Genomic DNA, 23,904 nt, shown 5'->3' on the forward strand with positions numbered 1-23,904 from the left:
TATTATAATAAAAATACCTGTTGGAGTATTCACACGAATTTGCTAAACGTCTATGTGTTTTATATATGTGTATAAAAACAAATACATATAATAATAATAATAATAATCGAAACCTGTTTGTGCAGCTCCACATTCGGTAAACATTCTTAATGACTCAATCTAATGTAATATGTGCATGAGGTGATTTGGCGAGATCTGATTTCTAATCTATACATAATTAATAATTATGATTAATACTTAAGAATAGAATTGTTTTGAAGAATATTGTCTCTTAAAAGTAGAACAAAATGAAATATATGCTCACCTATATCATTCATGGGCAATAATATACACCGTGTAACAATTTTTTTTTTTTTTTTTTTTTTTGTTCCTGGGTAGTAAGTGTTATTTCCTAATTGCTTATGCCTCAGAAGTATAGAAAATGGCTATTATTCCCCACAAACTTTGCTTTTGTGACCAGGACAATTTATTATGTTAATGTATTTACAGTATAATCGTAAATCTCGAAAAACTACTCACTTCTAAATCTTTTGTAGTCATTTTTGTATTACTTTAGTATAAATACATGTTAATTTGGATTATATGTTGTTTTTTTTTTTACTTTATGTGAACCTAAAGACACACATTTGCCTGTTTTCCCATTGGAAATAGTGATATTTTGAACTATCACTGTCCTGGTCGCAAAAGCAAAGTTTGTGGGGAATAATAGCCATTTTCTATACTTTTGAGGCATAAGCAATTAGGAAATAACACTTACTACCCAGGAACAAAAATCGTGTTACATAGTGCTATTAGTCTTGCCTTACACAACTGTGCAAGCTAACTGAGTGCATTACTGATGTTTACGAGATGAATGAGTCAGATGTTTTTTTTTTTTTTTCTTTTAAAGAGAAAATACTGCCATGAACCATGGTGACCTCAATCTTTAAAAAAAAGTTTCAGGTATGTAAAAATGGAAACAAAAATAGCACATAACATGAAAGATACTGTATGCTGGTGAGAGTATTTTTTAATGATTAAAAAATACCATGAATTTGATTCCGATTGCGCACTGGAAATGAAGTGGTGTTACTAAAAAGAATAATTGTTCTATATGTCTCAGTGTCGCCCTGGTGTGTGGGTAGTTACACAACAAAAGCTCAAGGAATTATTTTGACTGAATCTTTTGATATCACTTGTTTGTGACATTTTTCAATCAGCCACTCTCATGAGTATGTGTCATTACTGAGTTCAGATACCATATGATTCTGTTAGTCACCACATCTGTGTGTATGGCATGTCCACATTTCCATAGTATGTCTTGTGAGCATTCCATACTGTTGAGATCACTAGTTAGGAATACTCACAAATGCTACTATGCCAATTGTTTTATTAGTGAAAACAGAAACCTATTTTGCTCTTGTTTCAAGGGGAAATTGGGGCTTTTCAGAAAGGAAGTGAACAGATTTTCTGTAGTACAAAATGCCCTACACTTGATTTCCAGGAATTCCTAATATCAAAGTCACAGGATACTTCTGGAAATGGGGCCCTGACAATACACGTTTTCGTTTTTTTTTAACCTCTTTTTAGCACCAGCAGTGCTGTCACTGATTCATTATAAAGTGGTTAATTGCTGATATTTTGATTGGCGATTGCTGCTAATAATAATAATAATAATAATAATAATAATAATATTGAAAAGGCGATATACTTATGCTGTCCCTCGATATAAACTGACACTGGGATTCGATCGTTTGTTTAAGTCGCTCCCTGTTTATGAATTTTATTTTTTCCTGAGGATAGAAATTCTAATTGTCTCTACCACAATTATTTTAAGATCCCTTGTTAGTTGTTAAAGATTACTGTTTATACTGTTTCTGTGTATTGTGCTGTACGATTGTTGTAACCCATTATTCATTCAGTTTGACGTCTTTGGCACAAAATCAGGTGTCATCAGAGTTGATCAAGTGGACATCTAGTAATCTCCCAGACGTGGAAGGCGCTTTTGTGCATAACTTGTAAACAGTGAACTGGGTTCTGCTGTTCCTTCCTTTCCAAAGGCTAGAACAACCATTTTGTCCTTGCATACAGCAAATGCACCGTTCAAAACACGCCGTTTTAAGAGTCGTCAATTACCGATACGTTTTGTATTTTCGCCCGTCCGCAATCGTTGCGTTTTACTGAACTGTACAATCTCAGGACAGATCGTACCAATTTTAATATTATTTTAAGGTTTCTTGTAAAGATTGGTATTGCTTTTTAGCGGAATACTCCAGAAATACTGTATCAATTCTAACATTACGCTGACATAGTTGATTCGCACAGGATTAAAAAGACAGAATGCATGTTACTGGAAACGAAGTAACTGACTGTATAATTCTAAAATAACACACGCCATGCCCTTTTTGTGTAGAGGAAAGAATAGAAAGGGGAATCCCGATTGCGCAGTACAACCGGCTATATTTAAAGCAGCACTACAGGTGCTCAGGAGCAGCATTTACAGCGTGGTTACGATGCAAAACGTGAGTACTACCAACAGTATTCTGAACATGCTGTTCAGCAGGGTCACTGGGCAGATGTGACAATCTAATAATAATACGATGTGAAAATCGAATCGAAATTTTTCATTATTGGTTTGTTATACCAGTATTTAAAGAATTATTATTATTATTATTATTATTATTATTATTATTATTATTATTATTATTATTTTATTTTATTATTAAAATTATTAGAAAAATATTACTTATGATCATTTGATATTGCTACTTATTATTAGATAAATACATAGTCAAGTATATATTAATTGTTTATAAGCATAAACCACAGTAGTATCTGTTTATTTATTTTTTAAATATACATGTGTATTTATTTATTTATTTTTGTATTTGTTTTTGTAGTATTTGGTGTTCTATTCGGTACTGTTTCTGATACCAGAAGCCCTTCTCACACCACCTACATACCAGTGGAATGGTGTCACGTGTCAACAGTGTCCTCCCGGCACCTTTGTGAAACAGCACTGTACGAGGGAAAAGGAGACTCAGTGTGAGGCTTGTCCAGCCTTGTATTACACGCAGTACTGGAACTACGTGGATAAGTGCAGGTACTGCAATGTCTTCTGTGCGGAGAAACAAATCGAGACGCAGCAGTGCAATGCCACTCACAACAGGGCGTGCGAGTGCGAGTCAGGGTATTACCTGGACTTTGAATTCTGCACGAAGCATTCTCCCTGCCCACTTGGATCTGGCGTCGTCAAAAACGGTATGTATGCAAAACAAGTTCTTGCTTAGAACGTGGAAGCTAGCTACACATTTATTTTGTGTGGACTTATCGAAGGACACCCAGTGCCGACGTTTTGAGCTCGTTGCGCACGACAAGATGATTCTAGAGATGCGCTTTAAAACAACATATTAATAGTACATGACTGACGCTTTGATTTTATAATTAAATCATTGTAAAATTGTAATTTAAATGTGTTCATCGTTTGTTTTAATTTAATTTTTATTTTAAGTATACAGGAACAGAGAAATACTGTTCCATTATCTGAGCTAGAATGACAGCTTTGACTGAAAAATATACTTGTCATATTTAGTCATTTCAAGGGGCTGTTTTTGTTACACTGTCTTCCCTGTGCTGTGTTGTTGTACTACATAGTGAAAAGCAGTAGTGCAGTGATATCTACATTAGAGGAACAAGGCGTGCTTATATTAATACTGCTATAGCAGAGGAATAAGTACTGTACTTTGTATAATGTTCTGGTTCAATTCATTGCGACAGGAACACCATACCATGACGTAACATGTGCACCCTGTGAGGAAGGCTATTTCTCATCAAAGAGCTCCAGCACACAGCCATGCCAGAAACACAAGGAATGTGGGGAAGGCTTGCTAGTGTCGCTTCGGGGGAGTGAGAGCCATGACACTTTGTGCACTACCTGCGATAAATATGAGACAAACAACGGGACAGTTGAAGATACTGCAGGTGATTACATTTATTTCTTCTGAATAACACTTGATAATTTTTTTAAATGTTTTGTCGTCAATTGTTAACTTGCCATTGTAAAACTGTCTCTGACTAAGCAGTGGGAGCCTACCAGAAACGGGAAAGGCAAAGATTGAACAAAATTGAGAAGAGGCTGGTGATAGTGGGTGCATGTTGAGCTGGTGCCACAGTTATGTGGGTAGGCTGCTCTGAAATCATCAGAGCGTTTCAGCAATGCAAAAACAAAGGAGACTGCTGTGACCTCAAGCAGAGACAGACAGAGGGAAGACGGGTAGAGAGACTGAAATATTCATGACTGGATTGCAATCCCTCAATCCATGTTGTGTCTAACTTGTGAGCATGGCAAAGGGAGGGTATAGGTCCTAGTAAAGTGTCCAGGCAGTGTATATCTAATATATGTCTATTTTGAAGTATGCAAGGGTTTGATCAGGGGTAATAATGCATTAGGATTATTGTATAATGACATCACGATGGTTTGTTTTCTGGAATTTCATTTTACCAAGTATATATATATATATATATATATATGTATTTTTTTTTTTCCCTGCTGTCCTCACAGGAAACAAGGACTGTGACATGGCTGTGGTGCAGTTTGTGGCTTATCAGAATATTCACCCAAGGAAGCTAAGAAGACTGCTTCACTTGACCAGACACTATGTAAAGAGGGGGGCTGAAGAGAAAGGGCATCTCAGTCAGAAGCATTTGATATCCCTGCTCTCCAGTATTGAACAAAGTCTAAACGGAACACCATTCATTAATGTGATCCTCCCAGTGCTAGAAAAGGCAAGGTTGCACAACATAGCAAAAAAAGTGAGGGGGCGCTTTCTCAATTAAATAACTAGTTACATAACAGTCTGTTCTTCATTGTTGTGAATGACGCTGCATATTCGAATGATTGATTTCCCCTTTTTACAACAAATGAGAAAATAAATATGATAAACAAAGTGGCGGATTGTGTTTATATCCCCAGTAGAAAGAAAAGAGCGAACCCTAGCCTTGTCAATAGAAGACAGAGTCACAGTATAAACAGCCTTCAGTTGTTGATTGTTACAAGACCACTACACATAGCCAGGTTTGCTTCTATAAGCTAAATTATGGAACAATGTAGTAAATATACATCAAAGAATTATATTCTAGTATAACTTAAAACAAATAAAAAATATATTTTTAACATATCACATATGTTACATACATCCTTTATACTTTTTGTGTGAATGTATCTGTATAAAACAGATAAGTTGTATTAAAATCTTATAAATTGAGGGACAATTTTAAAGAATGTGCAAAGGTTATTTTTCAGTTATGTAAAATGTATAGATATAAAGTTACTCCTAACAGTATATTAACCATATCCATGCTTGTATTCCATTTTTATTCCCTTCAGAAAGTGTCTGTTTGCACTTGCTTCAAAATCAGACCCTAAAGCTCCAACCCTTTCAACACTGCAGACCAGTGTACAAGTCCATCTCTTTTCTGCAGATCGCTTTAGTGATATAGAAAGTTGTCTACTCAGTGGTGAAAAAGTTCAAGGTTGAATGTTTTATAACTATTTTTAAATAAAGTAATATATAAGTTGTTTAGATTGGTAACACAATAAGCTAACATTACCAGAGGGCATTATTGTATATTTTCTGTTTAACATATTAGTGTAAAAACATTGCGTAAAAGTTGTGACAAAGAATAAATAAATACGAATAAGGTCTTAGCTGACCCAGCTAGCATTTAGGTAATTTGAGATTGTTATGGGCTTAAATCATGATTTACATTTTAGTGTTTAGTTATCAAAAGAAAGTAACTTATGACTGAGTTAACTGTAATATTTAAGTAGTATGTTCACTCACATATTACTTATGGCTTCTTAAGACTGCTGAATTATACATTTTATCTCACTTCATAGTTTTACCTGCCATTTCAAATGTCATCCAAATGTTATTTATTTTACCATTATAGCAAAGTAAACTATTTTTGTTACCATCAAAGTTCCATGTCTCTTTTTATCCAATAATGTGTTGAAATGGTCTCTTCTTGATGCTGATTAACTGTGGGTATCTACCCTCTTAGGTACTGGGTTTAGCACTCAGAATGCCTAATATCTCACTTCACATTAGCAGGGCTATTAGATTGCCTTTTCATTAGCTCTAATATCACTTCTATATTGCATCATATTTGCTTTTGGTTTCCAGGTTAAGATTGAAATATGATGCTTCACTTTTGGCACAAAACTATATTCTTCAATTAACAATTTTGAGTATTGTTTAATAACAATTGACATTGTCCTTTAGTTTGCTGTTGGACATTAGTCAATTTTACTACCTTTATTTAAACCCAGCATGGTAAATTTACATTACACAGTATTCCTGTGTCACACATGCAGAGTACCATACCTTTCTTTGTTTTACCATGCTTGCTATTATTTGACCTTGCACAATTTATAATACTTTGCTGCAGTAAGTGTTTCTTATCAGGAAATAATAATCATATTTCTTGAAGACTGCTAAAATAACCACATTTTATTGCAGGGATTTCCTGTCCTTGTTTTCAGTTTCATATAAAAGCTCTGACTGTGCAAAATGTAAGTCATAGTGAATGCTATGCTTTTTAAGTATCCTTAAGCACTGGCGTTATACTGTACCCACACTAACTTTCACTGTGACATTAATATTGCTTTGCTACATCATCCCATGGTACTGTACTTCTTCCTGTTAAAGTATAGCACATTGCGCAATGGGGTGCAAAATATCTTGCCGTGGATTGCTCTACATTTTCATTGCAGTTCTTTTATAAATGGTTATGATTTACAGTTTGTCTGTAACAGGAATTAAAATAAGTGGCCAGTTTAAATACTTTTTTTATTTTTCATACAAATCAATGTATTGTGTGGAAACAGCAGAGAAACAAACACTGGCTTCAGCAGATATTGCTGTCTGAGAAGTCACAGCAACATACAGAATAGATAGATAGATAGATAGATAGATAGATAGATAGATAGATAGATAGATAGATAGATAGAGATAGATAGATAGATAGATAGATAGATAGATAGATAGATAGATATAGATAGATAGATATTACTTTACGAGCGCAGTGTTACATCATGCTGGTTAAAGCTAGCCGTGTCAGAGAGTTTAATAAACTTTTAATTCAAAGCTTACAACGTGAAACTAAAGGCATGTGGCAAGTACCTGACCCAACAAAAATCCTGGTTGTCATTGTCAGAGCTAATTAGAGTTGACAGAGGAGGACAGAAAGATCTCTTTCATTATTAACTTTCGTAGATAGATGAAATTAGTCCAGAGATGATAGACAAAGAGAAGATGTGATATATTTTATTGGACTAACTAATAACACTATGTAACACAATTTTTGTTCCTGGGTAGTAAGTGTTATTTCCTAATTGCTTATGCCTCAAAAGTATAGAAAATGGCTATTATTCCCCACAAACTTTGCTGTAAATACAGTATAATCGTAAATCTCGAAAAACTACACACTTCAAAATCTTTTGTAGTCATTTTTGTATTACTTTAGTATAAATACATGTTAATTTGGATGTTGTTTTTTTCTGACTTTATGTGAACAAAAAGACACACATTTGCCCGTTTTCCCATTGGAAATAGTGATATTTTGAACTATCACTGTCCTGGTCACAAAAGCAAAGTTTGTGGGGAATAATAGCCATTTTCTATACTTTTGAGGCATAAGCAATTAGGAAATAACACTTACTACCCAGGAACAAAAAAAAAAAAAAAAATTGTTATAAGGTGTAATTATTCATAAGCTGTCATGACCTCTAAGGTCTCTTCCTACGTTCACCTGAAGAGACCGCTGAGGTCTTGAAAGCTTGTGAATAATTATTATTTAGTTAGTCCAATAAAAGGTATCGCATCTCCTAATCTTTGTCTATTATTAACTTTCAAATTCTAATATCTCATAAACCATTTGAGTTACCAGTATCATGCACTACGGTATGCACTTCATTAGATGAACGCTGCCCCCAACACGCCTCTACATTGAAAACCTTTGTTCGTCCTGTTTTAAGATTAAGATCAGCCCAAATGAATCAAGCTTGATCTGTACTGTATGCAGGTTTGTAATGCATGCGCTTGGTGGTTACACGAATGGTCTTGTCCTTTTAAAAGGATCCCCACAAGTTGTGTCTATTTAACAAATAAACCATGATCTCAATGACAAAATATGGCAGCAAGATTACTTTTATTTTGGAGGTAAAAATGATAAAGACTTGACAGGTCCATGTAGGTTAACGGTTTTTCACAACATGATAGTTTTTCAAAAGACATGATTCATTTGAGTAAACATTTGAGATTCTTAAAAGATATGAGTTTTTATGTCATATCAATCACAACACTGAGTCAGATTGGACTGGCTCTAAAATGTCATGTGAGCTTGGATAAAATATAATCAGTAGTAATAGTTTCCACATTGACATTTTGCTGACTTAGCCTAAGTATGTTGAGTGCGTTAATTAAGTCAGGCTGTACAAAGAATTTCACATTTGTGGTGCTCCATATTGTATGTTTTTTACATTAGATACTTCAATATTGTACATGAAATTCACTCAGGTGGAGATAAAATGTTTGATCTAAAAAGATGCTGAAATGCTAGGTTTTGGATTTATTAAAAATGTTACAACAACTGTTAACTTATTTGTAGAATTAAAAAACAAAAAACAAGAGACACCCTAACAAGTGTCTCAATTTGATATGCTGAAAACAGAATGAAAACTTATTGATAGGATAAAAGAATGAAAAGCTGTTTTAATTTTATTTTTGGTTTAAGGTATCAATTGGTGTGTAAAAATGTAAAACATAACTCAGGTATGAAACAGCCTAACATTCTTTGTACTTGGACTTTCTGTTCCAGGTTATATTTGTATTCTTTAGGGGAAAGGGAAACTGGCTTGAACAATTTCTTGGACATTTCTTTTCCAGGAAAGCAATACTTCCCAAAGTGAATTCTCAGAAATACAAGCATACTACGCATTACAGAAACAACAATACGTGGCAAGGCCTGAGTTATGATGTGTGTGCAGCAAATATGATAGTATAACTGAAAATGTTTTTGCAAGATTTTCATATAATCTATTCCATCTTGGACCTAATAAAGTCAACCAGCTTCAAAAGTTGAAATATATATTTCACAACACAACTATTCTGAAAAACAACATATTAAATGTGCATGTACATATCCTGAACTAACTGCTACCTAAAAGCTAATTGTAATTAAGCATTATTACTAGTGGTCATTCTACACCTGAATGTTACAATACCTTCTAGAATTTAACAGACTGGCTTGAGGGAGAGGGTTTCAAAATATGCACCAACTGTTTACACTACAGCAAGTTTCTTCCTCAACAGAAATAAAGCGTGTGCACCAAATCAAAACATTGTAAATATATTTGCTATTTAAGTTCTAATCATATACACAGTATACATTTGTCGCCACTCATGTGGTGGCGTGACTGCTCTTGATGATGAAATGTGTGTTCTTCTAAAGGAAGGAAAAAAAAAAACACACCAAGCTTTGCTTGCAGGTAGACAACTGTAATCACATTCTGGACCAGACAGTTGGAGTGGTTGAAAACAGCATCAAATCGGAAAGAGATATTTTCTGCAAATAGCTGTTTTAAGTGATGTCCTTCTGCCTGGGTGGTCTGTGAATGTTTCTAACCACGCACTTCACCATCCATTCAATCCCTTCGTTCACACCTTGACTGTAAAAAAAAAAAAATAATAATACAAAAAGAAGAGTACAAAACAGAGAACTGGTTAATAAACCTACAAACAAAACACACTAGACAGTAGACACAGCAAAATCCAATGGAATTGCTCTAAAATGAGCCATATATGGTAAAAATAAATAAATAAATAAATAAGAAGTGGTTGTATAGTGGAAGAAATGTGATAAACGCTGAGAGAACACAGTAATTGTTACAAAATACAGAAACTTATCAGTTGCTTATCAAAAACAAACTATTTGAATTGTGACTCATGAAGACTACTTAACATGAAACCAAAACACATGAAAAGAATTTACTGCTTACCACTTTAGTAATAGTATAGTATGAATGACTAGTTTAAACCCAAATGACTCACTCTCAATCACAAGGTAGTGTTTTCCCTATCAGTAAATGTAATTTAACCAGGTGTGGTGGGCTACGTATAGGAATTTAGAAAGGCAGTGTTTAATCATCCCATCTGTAGCTGTAATAATAACATGATGCTTCTGTTTGTATATCTTACTGGTAAACATTACTCAAGTTCTTATAAGCTGGAAATACGGTAGTGATGCTGGCATGATTAACAAAACCACACACGCTGGACACTTACCCTGTAAGCGCTGTACAGGACTGAACGAGACAATCCCGCTTTCCAATTTTAGAAGCACAGTCACTAAAGGATGTTTTAATGTCAGGTACAGACAAGCAGTTCTAGGAGTTCAAAAGAAAATGACATGACGCTGTGTGTGTACAGAGTGTAGATCAAAATAACACAAAGACATGTCACAATTACACACATTGGCAGCTCAACAGTCACATCATTGAGGATTCAGATATCCTTGGATCCTACACTTTTGAGCTACTTCCTCTGGACCCACTTAAAATGTCACGTACCTAAGAGCTAAATGTGCTAAGCTTATTGCAGACATCTTTCAAAATGTGAGCGAATTGACACCTGTCAACTATGACAGCGCATTAATCCAGCGAAGAAGATCATTTCTCTATCTCGTGGTCACAAGATAATTTATCCATCTCAGGAAAACTGAAGTTTTCTCGAGATCCTAAGAAATTATCCACCACAGTCAACAACTGTGGGTTCAATTTTAGTATCTCCTATTTGTCTTCTATGGTGCGTGACATCGCCTCCCCCACTCAGTACATTTGCATGCAAAGGCAAGTTGACATTGGTTCAACTATCGCCCACTCAGCTTTACAACTGACCTGGAATTAAGAAATGAATTAAAGGTTTTAAGAAGAATAGAGAAAGGTTTTCAGATTTAACACTGATAAACTTAGGGTTGGGCTTTGTAGATTTTAAGATCTAAAGAAGACCTTTAAGATCTTTAGAAAAAACTTTAAACATATGTCAGCCCAAAAACAAAACAACATTTCCAAAATATGCTGGGACCTGTACTAAGAAAATCCCAATGAATGTAAAAATAATGGATTCTGCACCAGTCCTGGTTTATATAACTTCCTTTTTGAGTTGTAACTAGAGGTATTACAGAAGTTATTATAGAAGTATAATATATATATATATATATATATATATATATATATATACTATATTTTATATATATATATATATATAAGAGTTAAGCAGCCCGCGGCCCAATGTTTCGATATGTTGTACATATCTTTCTCAAGGGAGCTGTATATATCTCCTGTAATACTCATGTAGGTCTTCAGCTAGTTGCTAAATTGATGCACAAAAAAGACCCAGGTAACCATGGAGCTATCATGGCTCCTGACTGCCGGCACTTGAGAATGTAAGTAACAGATGGCTGGGTTTTCTCAGAACTTGGCACAGGTATAACAAGGATAAAGCTCCCTCTAGTGCCGCTATATGATCATTACTGCTCTTTAGAATATCTGCCTTGTGTTATTATTATTAGTATCGTTTAAACTACAATACATAACAAATATGACTAATACATGTATTTGTATTATTGTTTGAATATATTATATCAGTATACCGATGTACATACTTTGGCAATGGCCCACTGGATTAGTACTGATCCCCCTTATAAATGTTAACAAATAATAATAATAATAATAATAATAATAATAATAATAATGTTATCATACCTCCACATCTTGCTTATTAGCCAGAACTAGCAGGGGGACTCCTTCCAGTGATTCACTGCTGATCATTTTCTCTAGGAGTGGGAGAAGAACAATTGTTTATCGAGGGAAGATTAAATGAAATAGTAACAACAGCTGAATGAAAACTGTATGTGTACTACGTTAGACCTGCTGTCATTAGGTAAGCAAATGAGGTATCACCCTAAGTATTCATTAACTGTGTGTGGAATAACTTCTTGTCTACTCAAGATGCATGGAAAAATGAAAGTGAGACATCCAGATACACGGATATACTCCTCCAGTTATCACCAGTCTGATACTCCTGATAACTTTGGCAAAATACTCAATATCATCGCAATTTAATAAGCTGATTTCCAGATGTATGCAAAAATGTGTTACACCAGATGGACAGACAACCCCGATATGTCCCTTGAATAAAAGAAATGAATGCTTAATAATGTCAGGCAAACATTGGGCAGGTGGCTTTCCAGATATACCACACTTCTGATGCGCTCCATTCTTTGTCAAGAGGAATGCAGCTGACACTGAAAAACACATCAAAAGCAGTGACACTCCATTTCTTGTAAAGTAAACAAATGTCTTTCAGACTATACTGTGTGTGTAAAGTGCCAGGAAACAAACAAAAAAAAAAAAAAACACTGAAGAGTGTTCACAGAAGCAATTCCTGTTATTTCAGATCATCTAACTGAAGAGTACACAAGGTGTTTGCCAATGTTTTTTAAAACAGCCAAGACCACTCATCAAACTAAGTAATGGGAACTCGAAAGAGACAAGATTTACTGAATTAGTTTTGTTAGCTGCACGTACTTCCCCGAAAGCAAGCAGACTCTGTAAAGGGATTAAGGACCAGATTTGGATAAAAAACAGTAGCCATACTGGTTTTGTAATCTCAGCTAATCCCCTTTGTACTAGGTGTCACTGCCAAATGAAATGCCACACTAGGTCTGCACATTCTAATACACGGTAGGTACACACCAAAAGCTTCCTTCGATTCAGACAGTCTTTCTTCATCTGTAGAATCGATTACATAGATCACTCCATGAGATTCTGCATAGTACTGAAATAAAAAAAGAGAGTTCTTGCAAAAAAAAAAAAAGAAAATTCTATAAAATTTAAGTATTAAGGTTACCCCTTTATGAAGCCCATGTTTGGCCTTAATATCGAGGTTTCACTGTTTTTTTTTTTTTTTTTTTTTTTTTTTTTTTCACATTTCAATAGCAAGATGCCGATGTTAAAGATGGGTTTCTATGTTTTTTTTTTTTTCAAGATGCGATTGTTAAAGATGGGTTTTATGCACAATTATAATACATTGTTTTGTATTATTAAAGGGTTTATTCATCAAAGGTGTATACAGATTAAAATGAAATTCTATCAATGCTAAGTGTCTAATTTCTAGATTTGTCAATGTTTTAAAAACTTTTAACTGAAAATGAGTACTTTGTCAGAAAATAAGTGCATATATGTCAGTACATTAGAAAAGGAATACTACTGTATACCACACACTTAATATTTTTAAAATAAGATTTCACTTACTGCCTTGTAACAAACTACACTAACACTACACATTTCATAAAGAGAAGGAAAACCTGAAACAAAGAGGAGTTATTTTTATATAGGTAGCACTTGATAGGCTATAAAAATTCTATTGGATTTTTTTTCTGCTTGATTGCTGTTATATGTTGCAAAACAATTGCAGGAGTTGCAAAATGAACAAGGAAACTATATATTATGATGCATGAGTAATTTATTTCATAACAATGTGCGTGTATACTATGAACACCTCTTCCAGTGACTAAAGTTTACAGAAATGATTTAGTCATTAGTGACTAAGACAGATAAATAATAAATAAATCCATGGAAAACCCCAGTTGTATAATGGGGATTGATATACCTTGTGGCACATTGTGGAGGAGCGGATTTTCCTGTTGTATTGCTACACCTCACAGATATCACGGATCATGTAAGTCAGTCATGTTATATGTTGCCCCTATAGAAAATGATCATGTCGTCACCACCATAGAACCGGGAAGTAAAGAAGGAGCTGTAAATTCTTTCCACCCTTGTCAATTTTTGAGCCAAACAGTATGCCATTGTAGAAGTATGAGGTTGTTAATAAAATCTACATGACTGGTTATAAATAAGAACGAAATCCATGTTATCTTACTTTGTCCCACAGTGACTGCAGCTCCTGTTGTCCTCCCAGATCCCAGAACATAAGGCGTGCCTTCCCCACATCTATCGTGCCAACTAAGTAGAAGGAAGATACATGGTGGATAGGTCAAATAAGTTACAGATAATAATAATAATAATAATAATAATAATAATAATAATAATATAATAATAATAATAATAATGTAAAAGAGGGCAGTTTGGCTTTGCTTTACATCAAAGATTTTAAACTTACTGTTCAGGCCAACTGTGGTTGTTATCTTGGACAAGCTCATTCCTTTGTAGTGCTTGCTAAACTTGGTTTTAGTTTGTTCCAGGAAGGTCTTTATTGTCATTTGAAGCAGATCAGAGGAGAAGTGTTATTAGATTGAAGGCTAATAGAAGCACAGTACATTGCAGAAGACAAAACATACAGAGGGCACTTAAAACTCCACATTGTTTCTTGACCACTGATTAAAGGCACTAGCCAGGGATGATATTTCAACAAACACACTTAGAAATGTATTTATTTATTTTCCCCCAAAACAATATGTTTGCATTCGTTGTAATGTGTGTTTAGTTTACTGGGCTGACTACTTACAGTTTTTCCTGCATTGTCCAGTCCAAGGATGAGGATGCAGAACTCATCCTTCTGAAACATGTACTTGTAGAGACCAGACAGTAGGGTGTACATCCTTTAAAACTGAAACACGTTTAACACAATGTCGATTACCAGTCCAAAACCCCTATACATGTCTCCCAGAGCTTGTTAAATTCATGATTACAATGACCACACATTTTGGAAGGTTTTGTTTGGCTAAACCTGATTTCAAACGGGGTAGAGATAATAATAATAATAATAATAATAATAATAATAATAATAATAATAATACATACATACATACATACATACATATTTTCTATTGGAGTTATATAATTTTGCAGTGGTTTGGTAAAGACCATGGTAGCTGCATTCTCTAGAACAGCATTGTGACGTGTGGTTTTATTTTCACAATTATTCTGTCATTATTGTAATGTATTGCGAGTAGTTAAATACTTAAAACACGGCGGACACGGAATCACTCTGTAGACAGTAATGACGTGTGTTTACTGCTCTTTGTGTTTACTGCTCTTTGTGGGAAATAAATAAATCCCCGCATTTCACCCACAGCTTTACAAAACAATATGATTTTATTCACGGTAGTATCTACTCAGACGCGTGTGTCATACCAAGTACTTGCTTGTGCGGACAGAACATTCTTAACTAACATAAATAATAATAATAATAATAATAATAATAATAATAATAATAATAATAATAATAATAATAATAAAACTTGTAAAAGCAACCATCGTACCTCATTACTCAGGAATCCATCGTCTGTAAATAGGAAGTGTTTTGGTGCAATGCAATATAGGATTTGGAGTTTTTAAAAATAAGTTTGCTCTCTCGTGGTTAAACACGAGTCAAAAAGAACAGACTACAACTTCCAGAATGCTTTGCGCAAACAAGTAGCGTGCAATGCACACTGGGAATCAGTGTATTTTGTCATACTTTACGCTCGGTTTAAAGCTGTAATGAAAATCATTATCCAGCATTCAGTGCGATTCACAGAGTCTCTTGTCGAATAGGTGAAAGGTTAAGGCCGACGCTGGTATTCCTCAATGGCGACAGAAGCTGGGTAGCCGGTTAATGTAAGCGCGTGTTCATTTTGTTACTGTATAATTTACTGAATATGTGAATGTTCCAAAAATAATATTAATAATGAATACCCCCTGCTAAATCGAACCTTTTGCCTTCGTGTAGTCGATCGTTTAAAAAGCTGATTTGTATCTGGAAATAAAACAACTGTACACCGTGATTAACAACATACTTTGAATGTTTTATGTGCGATTTTCATTGCCTTGCAGATTTCATTTTTCTTCTCAGCAGTGTAAAAACACCCTTTTACAACTCCACAGAACAACACTCAAAATGAACCCTTTTTGTCTGTGACGGACGGGGTATTGCAATATTCAAACAATATAAAAGCAGTATTGAAGTCTATTTTGTATTAAACATTAGCGGTTATTTAATACAGTAATGATTTCCTTCCACTTCAAGCAATCATATTCATATCTAATTTGTAAATTTGCCTGAACTCCCAACTTTTGCTGGCCAGTATGAAATTCACTGTGGTTATCTATTACTTATTGGATGCGCACCGTCGTTGTTCATACTTAGTGCTGGTTTGCCATGCTGATATAAGTGCAATAAACAGCTTGATGTATGCAGATGGATTTAGGAATTAGGTAACTTACCTGGCTAGTGATCAATAATTAAAAATAAAAAATAAATTACTCAACTAGGTAGGACAGATTCTCACTTAGGATAGGTTTGCTCATATGATTTGGAAACACAACCAACTTGTGCTGGTGTGTTTACCAGATTCTCAACAGGTTTTGCTATTTCAACAGTGCAACACAATCAAGCAGAGACCATTTAGCCAGTGCTGAGTTTGTTTTGTATTGAGATTTATCCAGGACACCAGGTTTAATGCCTCTGCTGTTTTCAGAACAAGAGCCATGCAATCTATACTTAGGACTTCAGCTTAGCATCCCATTCTAAGTAGGCTGTTTATTTTGCACCAAATTTGTGATAACTTTGAAATCAGGAGTGAAGTATTCAGCAATTTCTCTTTTTGTTCTTTGACAGGTCTAGAAGCGATCTGCTCAAACAGTTCCTTCATAATGGATGAAGGGAGCCTGGAGGCTGCCATTGAGACTTACAATGCCCAACTGCAGCAGGTGGAAACTGCACTGGGGGTTGGGCTGGACCCCTCCCAACAGATGGACCTCATAAAACTGAGAGACGATTTACAGCAGCTGATAGAACTCACAGAGTCGAGTCTCATATCGGTGAAGAAGAGCAAGCTGCTAGCTAGTTTGGAAGGGGGGTCGTCCTCACAGCTGGAGCCCAAAGCAGAGGAACCAGAGACCGGTGACACTGACCAGGAGTATGCTGCTTTTTGTGCTGCTGTTGCTGAACCTTCTGTTAATTCCAATAGTAAAAAGATAACCGAATCCAGTCAGGTGCCTAATCCAGATCATTTTCAGAATGGGGAGGAGGAGGAGGAAGAAGGTGGTGATGAGGATGATGATGATGATGATGATGAAGATGTGATGAGTGGGATGAAAGTCCAAGCTCCCTACCACACCACCTGGGGAACATTAGAATATCACAATGCCATGGTTGTGGGTGTCGAAAACTCTGACTGTGCCGATCCTCAGGTTCGAGTTTTGTACATCTACCCAACACATAAATCTATGAAACCTTGCCCTTTCTTCTTGGAAGATAAGTGTCGGTTTATGGAGAACTGCAGGTACTTAGAAACTGTTAAAAGTTCTGTTGTTATTGAGACCCGAAGGCTCTCCTGTGTTGTGTGTAAGTGTGCTCTTGCTTATGTTCATGCAGATTCTCCCATGGGGAGGTGGTATTTGTGTCTGAGCTTCGTCCGTTTCAGGAATCGGACCTCAGTTCTCTGGAAGTGGGATCATCCTGTTTAGCCAGACATGAGGATAGGATCTGGTACCCAGCCACAATTACAGGTAATTTGTTCATAATAGTACAGTAGAACTGAATAGTCCAAACCTTTGGGAATACAGTACTTACCACTAAAGCACTAAATCCTGTGTTTATACATTTAAAGCAATTCTTGTCTATTAATTCTGAAAAAAAAACACCCTTCAGGAAAGTATATTGAATACATTAATAAAGTTTTTGTAATTGTTTATGAATGATTCATATAGTCATTGCTTAGAAATAAAAACAAAGAAAAGAGAAATGACTCACTGTTCTTTGTCCCTCAGATATTGACAGCGGTTACTACACTGTCAAATTTAATTCACTTCTGCTGAAGGAGGCAGTGGTGGAGGGGGATTGTATAATCCCACCAATGAGAAGAGAGGAGGAATCTTCATCAGACTCGGACGACGAGGAGCTGGGCGAGGATTCAGCCTACGCTAAAGGTAACAAACAGCCACCTGATTTCTACATGTCAGTAATGGAATACCTAAGTAACATCCTCACAACTGCCACTGAAACACTATTGGTCATTTATAAACATAGATCTTTATACTTTCCATAACTCTAACTTATTTGTATTACGTTTTACTTCCTTATCTTTTGCCATCAGATGCAGATGTTGGTCAAAAAGTACATTTTCAACTAATGAAGGACTAGATTGTAGTCTAAAAGTTGTAAATTTTGTGATAGTAGCCCTCCTATTACTTTGCAGCTTGGTTTTACTCTGAGTGCTGCTTAGTTAACCAAGACAAAGTACAGCAGTTTATAAACTGATTAAGCTCCTAGTAAAGCCTGGAATTACCTGCTGTGCAATCGGAATCTTATTCCCATGCCTGTATTAAAAAATAAATACACAAGTATGTAAAATGTGCTGTTTTTTTCATGCATCCCTCATCTGAGTAGCCTTAATATTGTGTTTTTTTTTTTTTCCTTCTGTTTTGTTGCCAGTTGTAGGTTCTCTATCCACAGAGACAGAGGGGTTGACCTCTTCCTGTAGCTCAGGATTTGCAGGCTGGGAGGCTCACACTAGAGGCTTTGGATCCAAACTGATGGTGAAGATGGGCTATGAATTTGGGAAAGGTAACTGCAAAAGATATGTTAGAAAATAACTACGACAGGGGGTCCCTAACCCTGTAAAGGCAAGGCTGCAGGTTGTACAGGGTGAGACATTCAGTCAGGAGAGCGCAGGTTTGCGTCCTTGTTGTGTGAAGTTGCAAATACTCACTAAGGATTCCACAGGGAGCGTTTGAAATTCAAAAGGTATTCAGTCACCTCACTGTGCTACAGTGCCCCCTACTGGGTTTGATTCGCTGACTATTGTGTGACGTTGTCAAAGTCTTCTTCTCTTCTTGCTCCAGTCTTACTCTCTATAGTAAGGCAGGAGCAGGATCCCACTGGATATGTAACTGAACAGGATTTTACTTTTTTCAGGTTTAGGGAGAAATGCTGAGGGAAGAGTGGAGCCAGTCCAGGCAGTGGTCCTACCTAAAGGAAAATCCCTGGACCAGTGTGCTGAACTCTTACAGAAGAAAAAAGAGGGAAAACAAGGAAAACGCAGGAGGAAAGGCAGAAATGGGCCCGGCACTTCCACAGAGCGGAAACCTAAACAGAACGTGTTTGACTTTTTAAATGAGAAGCTTGGTGCGGGAGGACACCGCGGTGGATCTCAGGCGGAGCCCCCTTCAACTGTGAAGAGCAGTAAAGAGAGCTATCAGGGGGGGAAGAGCGCAAACAGGACTCTTAATGTTAGACTCTTTCAAGCTACAGAGAGAGTTGAGCAGATACAAAAGGAAATAAGCCGCATAATGGAATCTCTTACCCGCAATGTTGGAAGGTATGGAAGGTTGAAAGCTTTGTCCAGGGATAGAAAGAAGACTCGTTGCCTCCGTTTTTGTTAGAGGCCGGAGTTTTTTTTTTTTTTTTTTTTTTTTTTTTTCATGTATCTGAATGGTTTCGCATTAATTGCTTGAGAAATAAAAAGGTGTACATATAAGGATTTTACCATATATAGAGTGAACTGCTTTTCCAGTTTTACTTGCTAAAGACATTCTTTAGAACCTGCATGTCTGTATGTCAAAGTTACTTTTATACAGTGGACTGTAGGTTATACTCATTTCATTTTTTGCAGTTCTTGATAGCTGTAGTGTGACTGAGGATGTATGTCACTGAATTGAAGTGTTTGCACATTTATCAAAGATAATTCTTGTTTTTTAGGGATAAGGCAATGACCACTCGCTTGGAAGAGAAGCTGTGTAGTGCCAGGAAGCAGCTGGAACAGTTCAAAGCTCAGGAGGTCAGTATTCAGAATGAACAGCGGAAAGTGAACACGCACAAGAAGATGACCACATTTTGACTGCTGTATTCTTTTTAATATTTTTTTTAATGCCAGAACTTTTTTTTCTTTGGCAGACAATACTACTATATTTCATTTCCCCTCTGTCTGCCACGGATTGTACTGCAGGTATAAATATTTGAAGAATTGGTTGTTTTATATTGCAATTTCGGGAATGCCGCACTCTTTGCTTGTGGATAGTGCTGTGCGTTACTCATAAGAGCATGTACACATCTGGGTTGGAAAAAGTGGTGCTACCAGAAAACATTTTATTTAGCAATTGGAAATGTATGATTGAATTTGGACAATGAAGTTATCCACAACTAACAAACATTGCCAGTTTTTTTTTTTTTTAAATCAAAATTGGCATAAAATCTAGAGAAAGTGGTCTTTTGAAATCTGTGCGGGTATATTTATGATATTATTAAACATGAGAACATGTCGAAACTCAAGTCTTTACAGTGTTTTCTGTTGCACTTACATTATATGGCTCTGTCTTGAATACGTATTCTTAATTCTACATTCAAATATAGTTTCTTGGTGGTTCGGCCATTTCTACAAACATTCTCAGTGTTAGAATATGTAATACTAAAAGAAACAACACAATGCTAGTCATAGAATTGCATTAAGTGTCTTTTACTATTACTTTATTATTCCTTTGTGGTATTAAATACAAATTAAATTGAAGTTTCTTTCAGCTTATTAGTTTTTCATAACTGCAGTGCGGTGTTGCTGCCAGGCTGGTCAATTCTATAAGAGGATAGATCCAGCTGTCCAGTTCCTCGCTTTATTGCTTGCTTCATTATCCAGTCAATGGACTAGTCAGAGCAGTGGAGCTGACAAATTGCAGCATCACCCTGCCTGCTCACTCTGTGTTTCAGACCAGACTGTCAGGCAACTGTCCCGTCCGGTACCAGAGCCATATGACACCAACTTAAAAAGTGTTTTTTTTAATGGTTTATGTAGTTTGAAAGCAAGCGCATTGACGAGGATGAGGTTTATTCAACGTGTTACTCGCCTTGATCAAGCACTCCCCTTGATCGATACTACCGACAGATGAAGAGGAAAGTGAGAATACAGTATATGGATGTATGTATTAAAGGTTTATCCTTTTCAGTCATCTTGAGTGGTTGAGTTGGTTCTGAGTTTTATTAATTGAAAGGAAAGATTTTAAATACATGAAACTATATGTTAATAATTTTGCTTTCGATTAAATTAGCACTTTTATAATAAAAGCATCACAGGACACCGATACAGTAGTAGTTACATGTACTACATTATTATAATCCTGAAGAAAACATCAGGACAAAACCGTTTTAATATTTGACAAAACTGCACAAAGAGCACCATTCTCCCTGCCTTGTTACAGCGTGTGCTGGAAAGAAGAGGAGCAATACTCCAGCCAGCCGTCTGTGTGTTTTTTCAGAACACAAAATTTGGGTAAAAGCTGGGCGTGTCATTTTATTACAATAACTGTTTTAATATAGGCTGTGTTAAGGTTTTGAAAGTCATGTGATTGCCTGTTCCTGCTGCCTTGGGCTTTTTGATAAGGTTCTCCAACAAACAACTGATGGTCTTAAGACACTAATATTTCAGTATACAGGTTGTGACAAGAGACTTATGATTTGTCACCAACCTTATACCTTACATCCGCATAAGCTTCTTGTATAATTTGACACTGATTTAAGTCGTTTTAATATAGATTTTTTTTTTTCCAGAATTCTGTACATTTGTAATTCATATTCTGGAGCATGCTTTCTTTTAAGATGCTATAAATGTTATCTGAATATGTGCAGCATTGTAATGCTTAATACATATTACTTGATCTAGCAAAGGCTGTGCCTTCACACCATTCCCTCTGTCTGTTTGTTTTGCATTGATCTTATACCATTAAAGGGAGCAAATGTGTTGTGATTTTCATTTTTAGTGCCCAGTGTCAGCTCCACTGCTGTAGGTGTATTAACGTTCTGTTTGATCCCAGTCCTGGGCTTGTCTCCTATAATATAGAAGAAATAATTATAAAATGGATTCCCCTCTGCAGTACAGTTTCATTGCTATCGGTTAGTTTTGAAAGTAAATCAAGCTCTTGTGCCTCTGTTCCTCGGACTGTAGCACAAATCAGAAGTCAGTAATTATGGTTGAGTCACAGTGCTGATACACTGAAAAACAGAACAGGGCAATATAAAACATGTTAAATCTTGAAATTGGATCTTAGGTGTCATTTTTACCAATACTGTAAAAGCCCCCGTTTTATTGATGGATTTGCAATATATTTTTGTCTTTTTTAAAATTTAAACAAACATCATAGGTTCAATAAACAATTACAAACCTGGATAGGATGGCACTCTGAAGCACCATTACGTGGTAATTAAAGATAAGGTCCTGGACTGAAAAATACACAAGCAAGTGCCATAGCTTTAGGGTCTTGATGTTCTGCCCCAAACAAGGGTAACATCATGCCGATGTGCATGTGCAGCTTGTACATTTTCTTAGTTCTTTGGTGCACACAAACATGAATGCACTATCTTTTAAATAGAGAAAGGAGGCTTTGGATTTGGAAACAACTGCTCTCTGCCTTTGCTGAATCATTCATATTAATATCAAAGTGTGCGTGTTAAATGACTGGTAATCATGTGGTTCACATGTGGTCCTGATTTTTTTACTTACACTTATACTTGAAACAACAACAGCCTCTAGTAATACTGTGCTTGCTCAGTCTGAGCTAGTGCACATTGAAGCATAGCTATTTGAGAATAGGACTATGTTATGTTGAATGATTACAAAACAAACAAAAAAAAGACCTCTTTGTAAACCCTTTGATTCTTTGACAGGACCATAACTTGCTTGGTACCTGGTCTTGGTATTCAAGACATAAAATATATCTAAAATGTAAAATGTTTGCTCACCCATGCTTAGCAACGAAACAGTTCTAGTTTGAAACAATGAATTCAGTTCGGTTTCGTGAACGGCAAACATGATTAAATTCATCAAAATGCAGCCCTGAACAAAACATTCCAAAAACAGTGCTTACTGTTCTAAAACCAATTGTGTATAAGGAGTTATATAAATAAGTGGAGAGGGATACAATTAAGAACAACAAAATACATCTGAATCTGTTTTTTTCTCGCACAGTAAGCCGCTGTCTCCTTAGACTTTTTCCGCATCAAAGAATCTGAAAGAGTATTCCTCAGAGGACCGGTATTGTTACTGTTTTCAGAAAGCTAGCAAAAAGTAAATAACGCATTAGCATTTCTAAAAGCATTTTGCTTGCATGTTGTAATTTTATTGCAGTGTCTCATAAACCCATGTAAAGCTAATATTGATTACATAATTAGATTTACATCGAAGAATGCTTTAAATGAAAGTATAATCCAATTGGTTTTGTTGGTCACTACAACCGTAATCATTTTTAGATGCTTAAGAGATTAATATGTAGATAACTATAATCCAATTGATTATTCTCTCTCTCTTTCTCTGGCGTATAAGAATAAGAAATTCATTATATATATATATAATATATATATTATCTATATATATATATATATATAATATTTATAATTATATAATTACCACATCAGTTTTTATTCACATTTATCAGCTCTGTTTTGTTGGGCAGTACTGCTACTTATTTCATAAATGGAATGGAATTTTACTTTATTTAGAGCCTAATATCCACACAGTATCCCAAACAACCGACAACCAAGCGCCTACAATCGGTCCTTTTTGTTGTCAGATCAACTGTCTTCCCTTGATGGATACTGTCTCGTAACAGGGAGATGCAGCTTTTATATACAGTGCTACAGAATGTGTACCTGGGAATTCCATATATGTAACAAAATCATGAAGTTATTTGAGGGGCAACCCATTTACACAAAAGCATGTGCTACATACAGTCCAGCCATCATAAAGAAAATATTCCTATGCCTTGCTGGAGACCTGCCGGTATTGCAGTTAGCGAGAGTTCAAGAGCAGGAAGTCTCCCGAGGCTGTGAACTGCTTCTGTTGAGTGCAGACCTGCTGGTGCACTCATCTGGGACC

The 23,904-nt window shown here is 35.8% G+C and overlaps 3 protein-coding genes across 5 annotated transcripts; 2 read left to right on the top strand and 1 right to left on the bottom strand.

Annotated features, from left to right (window-relative positions):
* The first annotated feature begins 2,005 nt into the window (after positions 1–2,005).
* Positions 2,006–6,972, top strand: LOC121298038 (tumor necrosis factor receptor superfamily member 6B-like). Its single transcript, XM_041224777.1, has 4 exons — positions 2,006–2,501; positions 2,880–3,240; positions 3,757–3,960; positions 4,541–6,972. The coding sequence occupies exons 1-4, from the start codon at positions 2,376–2,378 to the stop codon at positions 4,813–4,815; spliced, it is 966 nt and encodes a 321-aa protein (XP_041080711.1). The 5' UTR covers positions 2,006–2,375; the 3' UTR covers positions 4,816–6,972.
* A 1,199-nt stretch (positions 6,973–8,171) lies between these two features.
* Positions 8,172–15,415, bottom strand: LOC121298254 (ADP-ribosylation factor-related protein 1). Of its 2 annotated transcripts, none has more exons than XM_041225268.1 (8): positions 15,328–15,415; positions 14,571–14,672; positions 14,226–14,313; positions 13,986–14,068; positions 12,797–12,878; positions 11,804–11,874; positions 10,326–10,426; positions 8,172–9,709 (listed from the first exon to the last, which is right to left on the bottom strand). In XM_041225268.1, exons 2-8 carry the CDS (start codon positions 14,661–14,663, stop codon positions 9,622–9,624), a joined length of 606 nt encoding a protein of 201 aa, XP_041081202.1. In that variant the 5' UTR covers positions 14,664–14,672; positions 15,328–15,415; the 3' UTR covers positions 8,172–9,621. The 2 variants fall into 2 exon arrangements, with proteins under 2 accessions (XP_041081202.1, XP_041081201.1); XM_041225267.1 differs by having other exon boundaries at positions 12,797–12,899.
* A 162-nt stretch (positions 15,416–15,577) lies between these two features.
* Positions 15,578–21,786, top strand: LOC121298230 (zinc finger CCCH-type with G patch domain-containing protein-like). 2 transcript variants are annotated; one of them, XM_041225214.1, is made up of 8 exons: positions 15,578–15,664; positions 16,665–17,331; positions 17,424–17,557; positions 17,819–17,977; positions 18,483–18,614; positions 18,966–19,368; positions 19,749–19,827; positions 20,833–21,786. In XM_041225214.1, the coding sequence occupies exons 2-8, from the start codon at positions 16,700–16,702 to the stop codon at positions 20,887–20,889; spliced, it is 1,596 nt and encodes a 531-aa protein (XP_041081148.1). In that variant the 5' UTR covers positions 15,578–15,664; positions 16,665–16,699; the 3' UTR covers positions 20,890–21,786. The 2 variants fall into 2 exon arrangements, with proteins under 2 accessions (XP_041081148.1, XP_041081147.1); XM_041225213.1 differs by lacking the exon at positions 20,833–21,786 and having other exon boundaries at positions 19,749–20,313.
* Positions 21,787–23,904: the final 2,118 nt, after the last annotated feature.

This window comes from Polyodon spathula, chromosome 23 (assembly GCF_017654505.1).
Source record: "Polyodon spathula isolate WHYD16114869_AA chromosome 23, ASM1765450v1, whole genome shotgun sequence".
NCBI classification, from domain to species: domain Eukaryota; kingdom Metazoa; phylum Chordata; class Actinopteri; order Acipenseriformes; family Polyodontidae; genus Polyodon; species Polyodon spathula.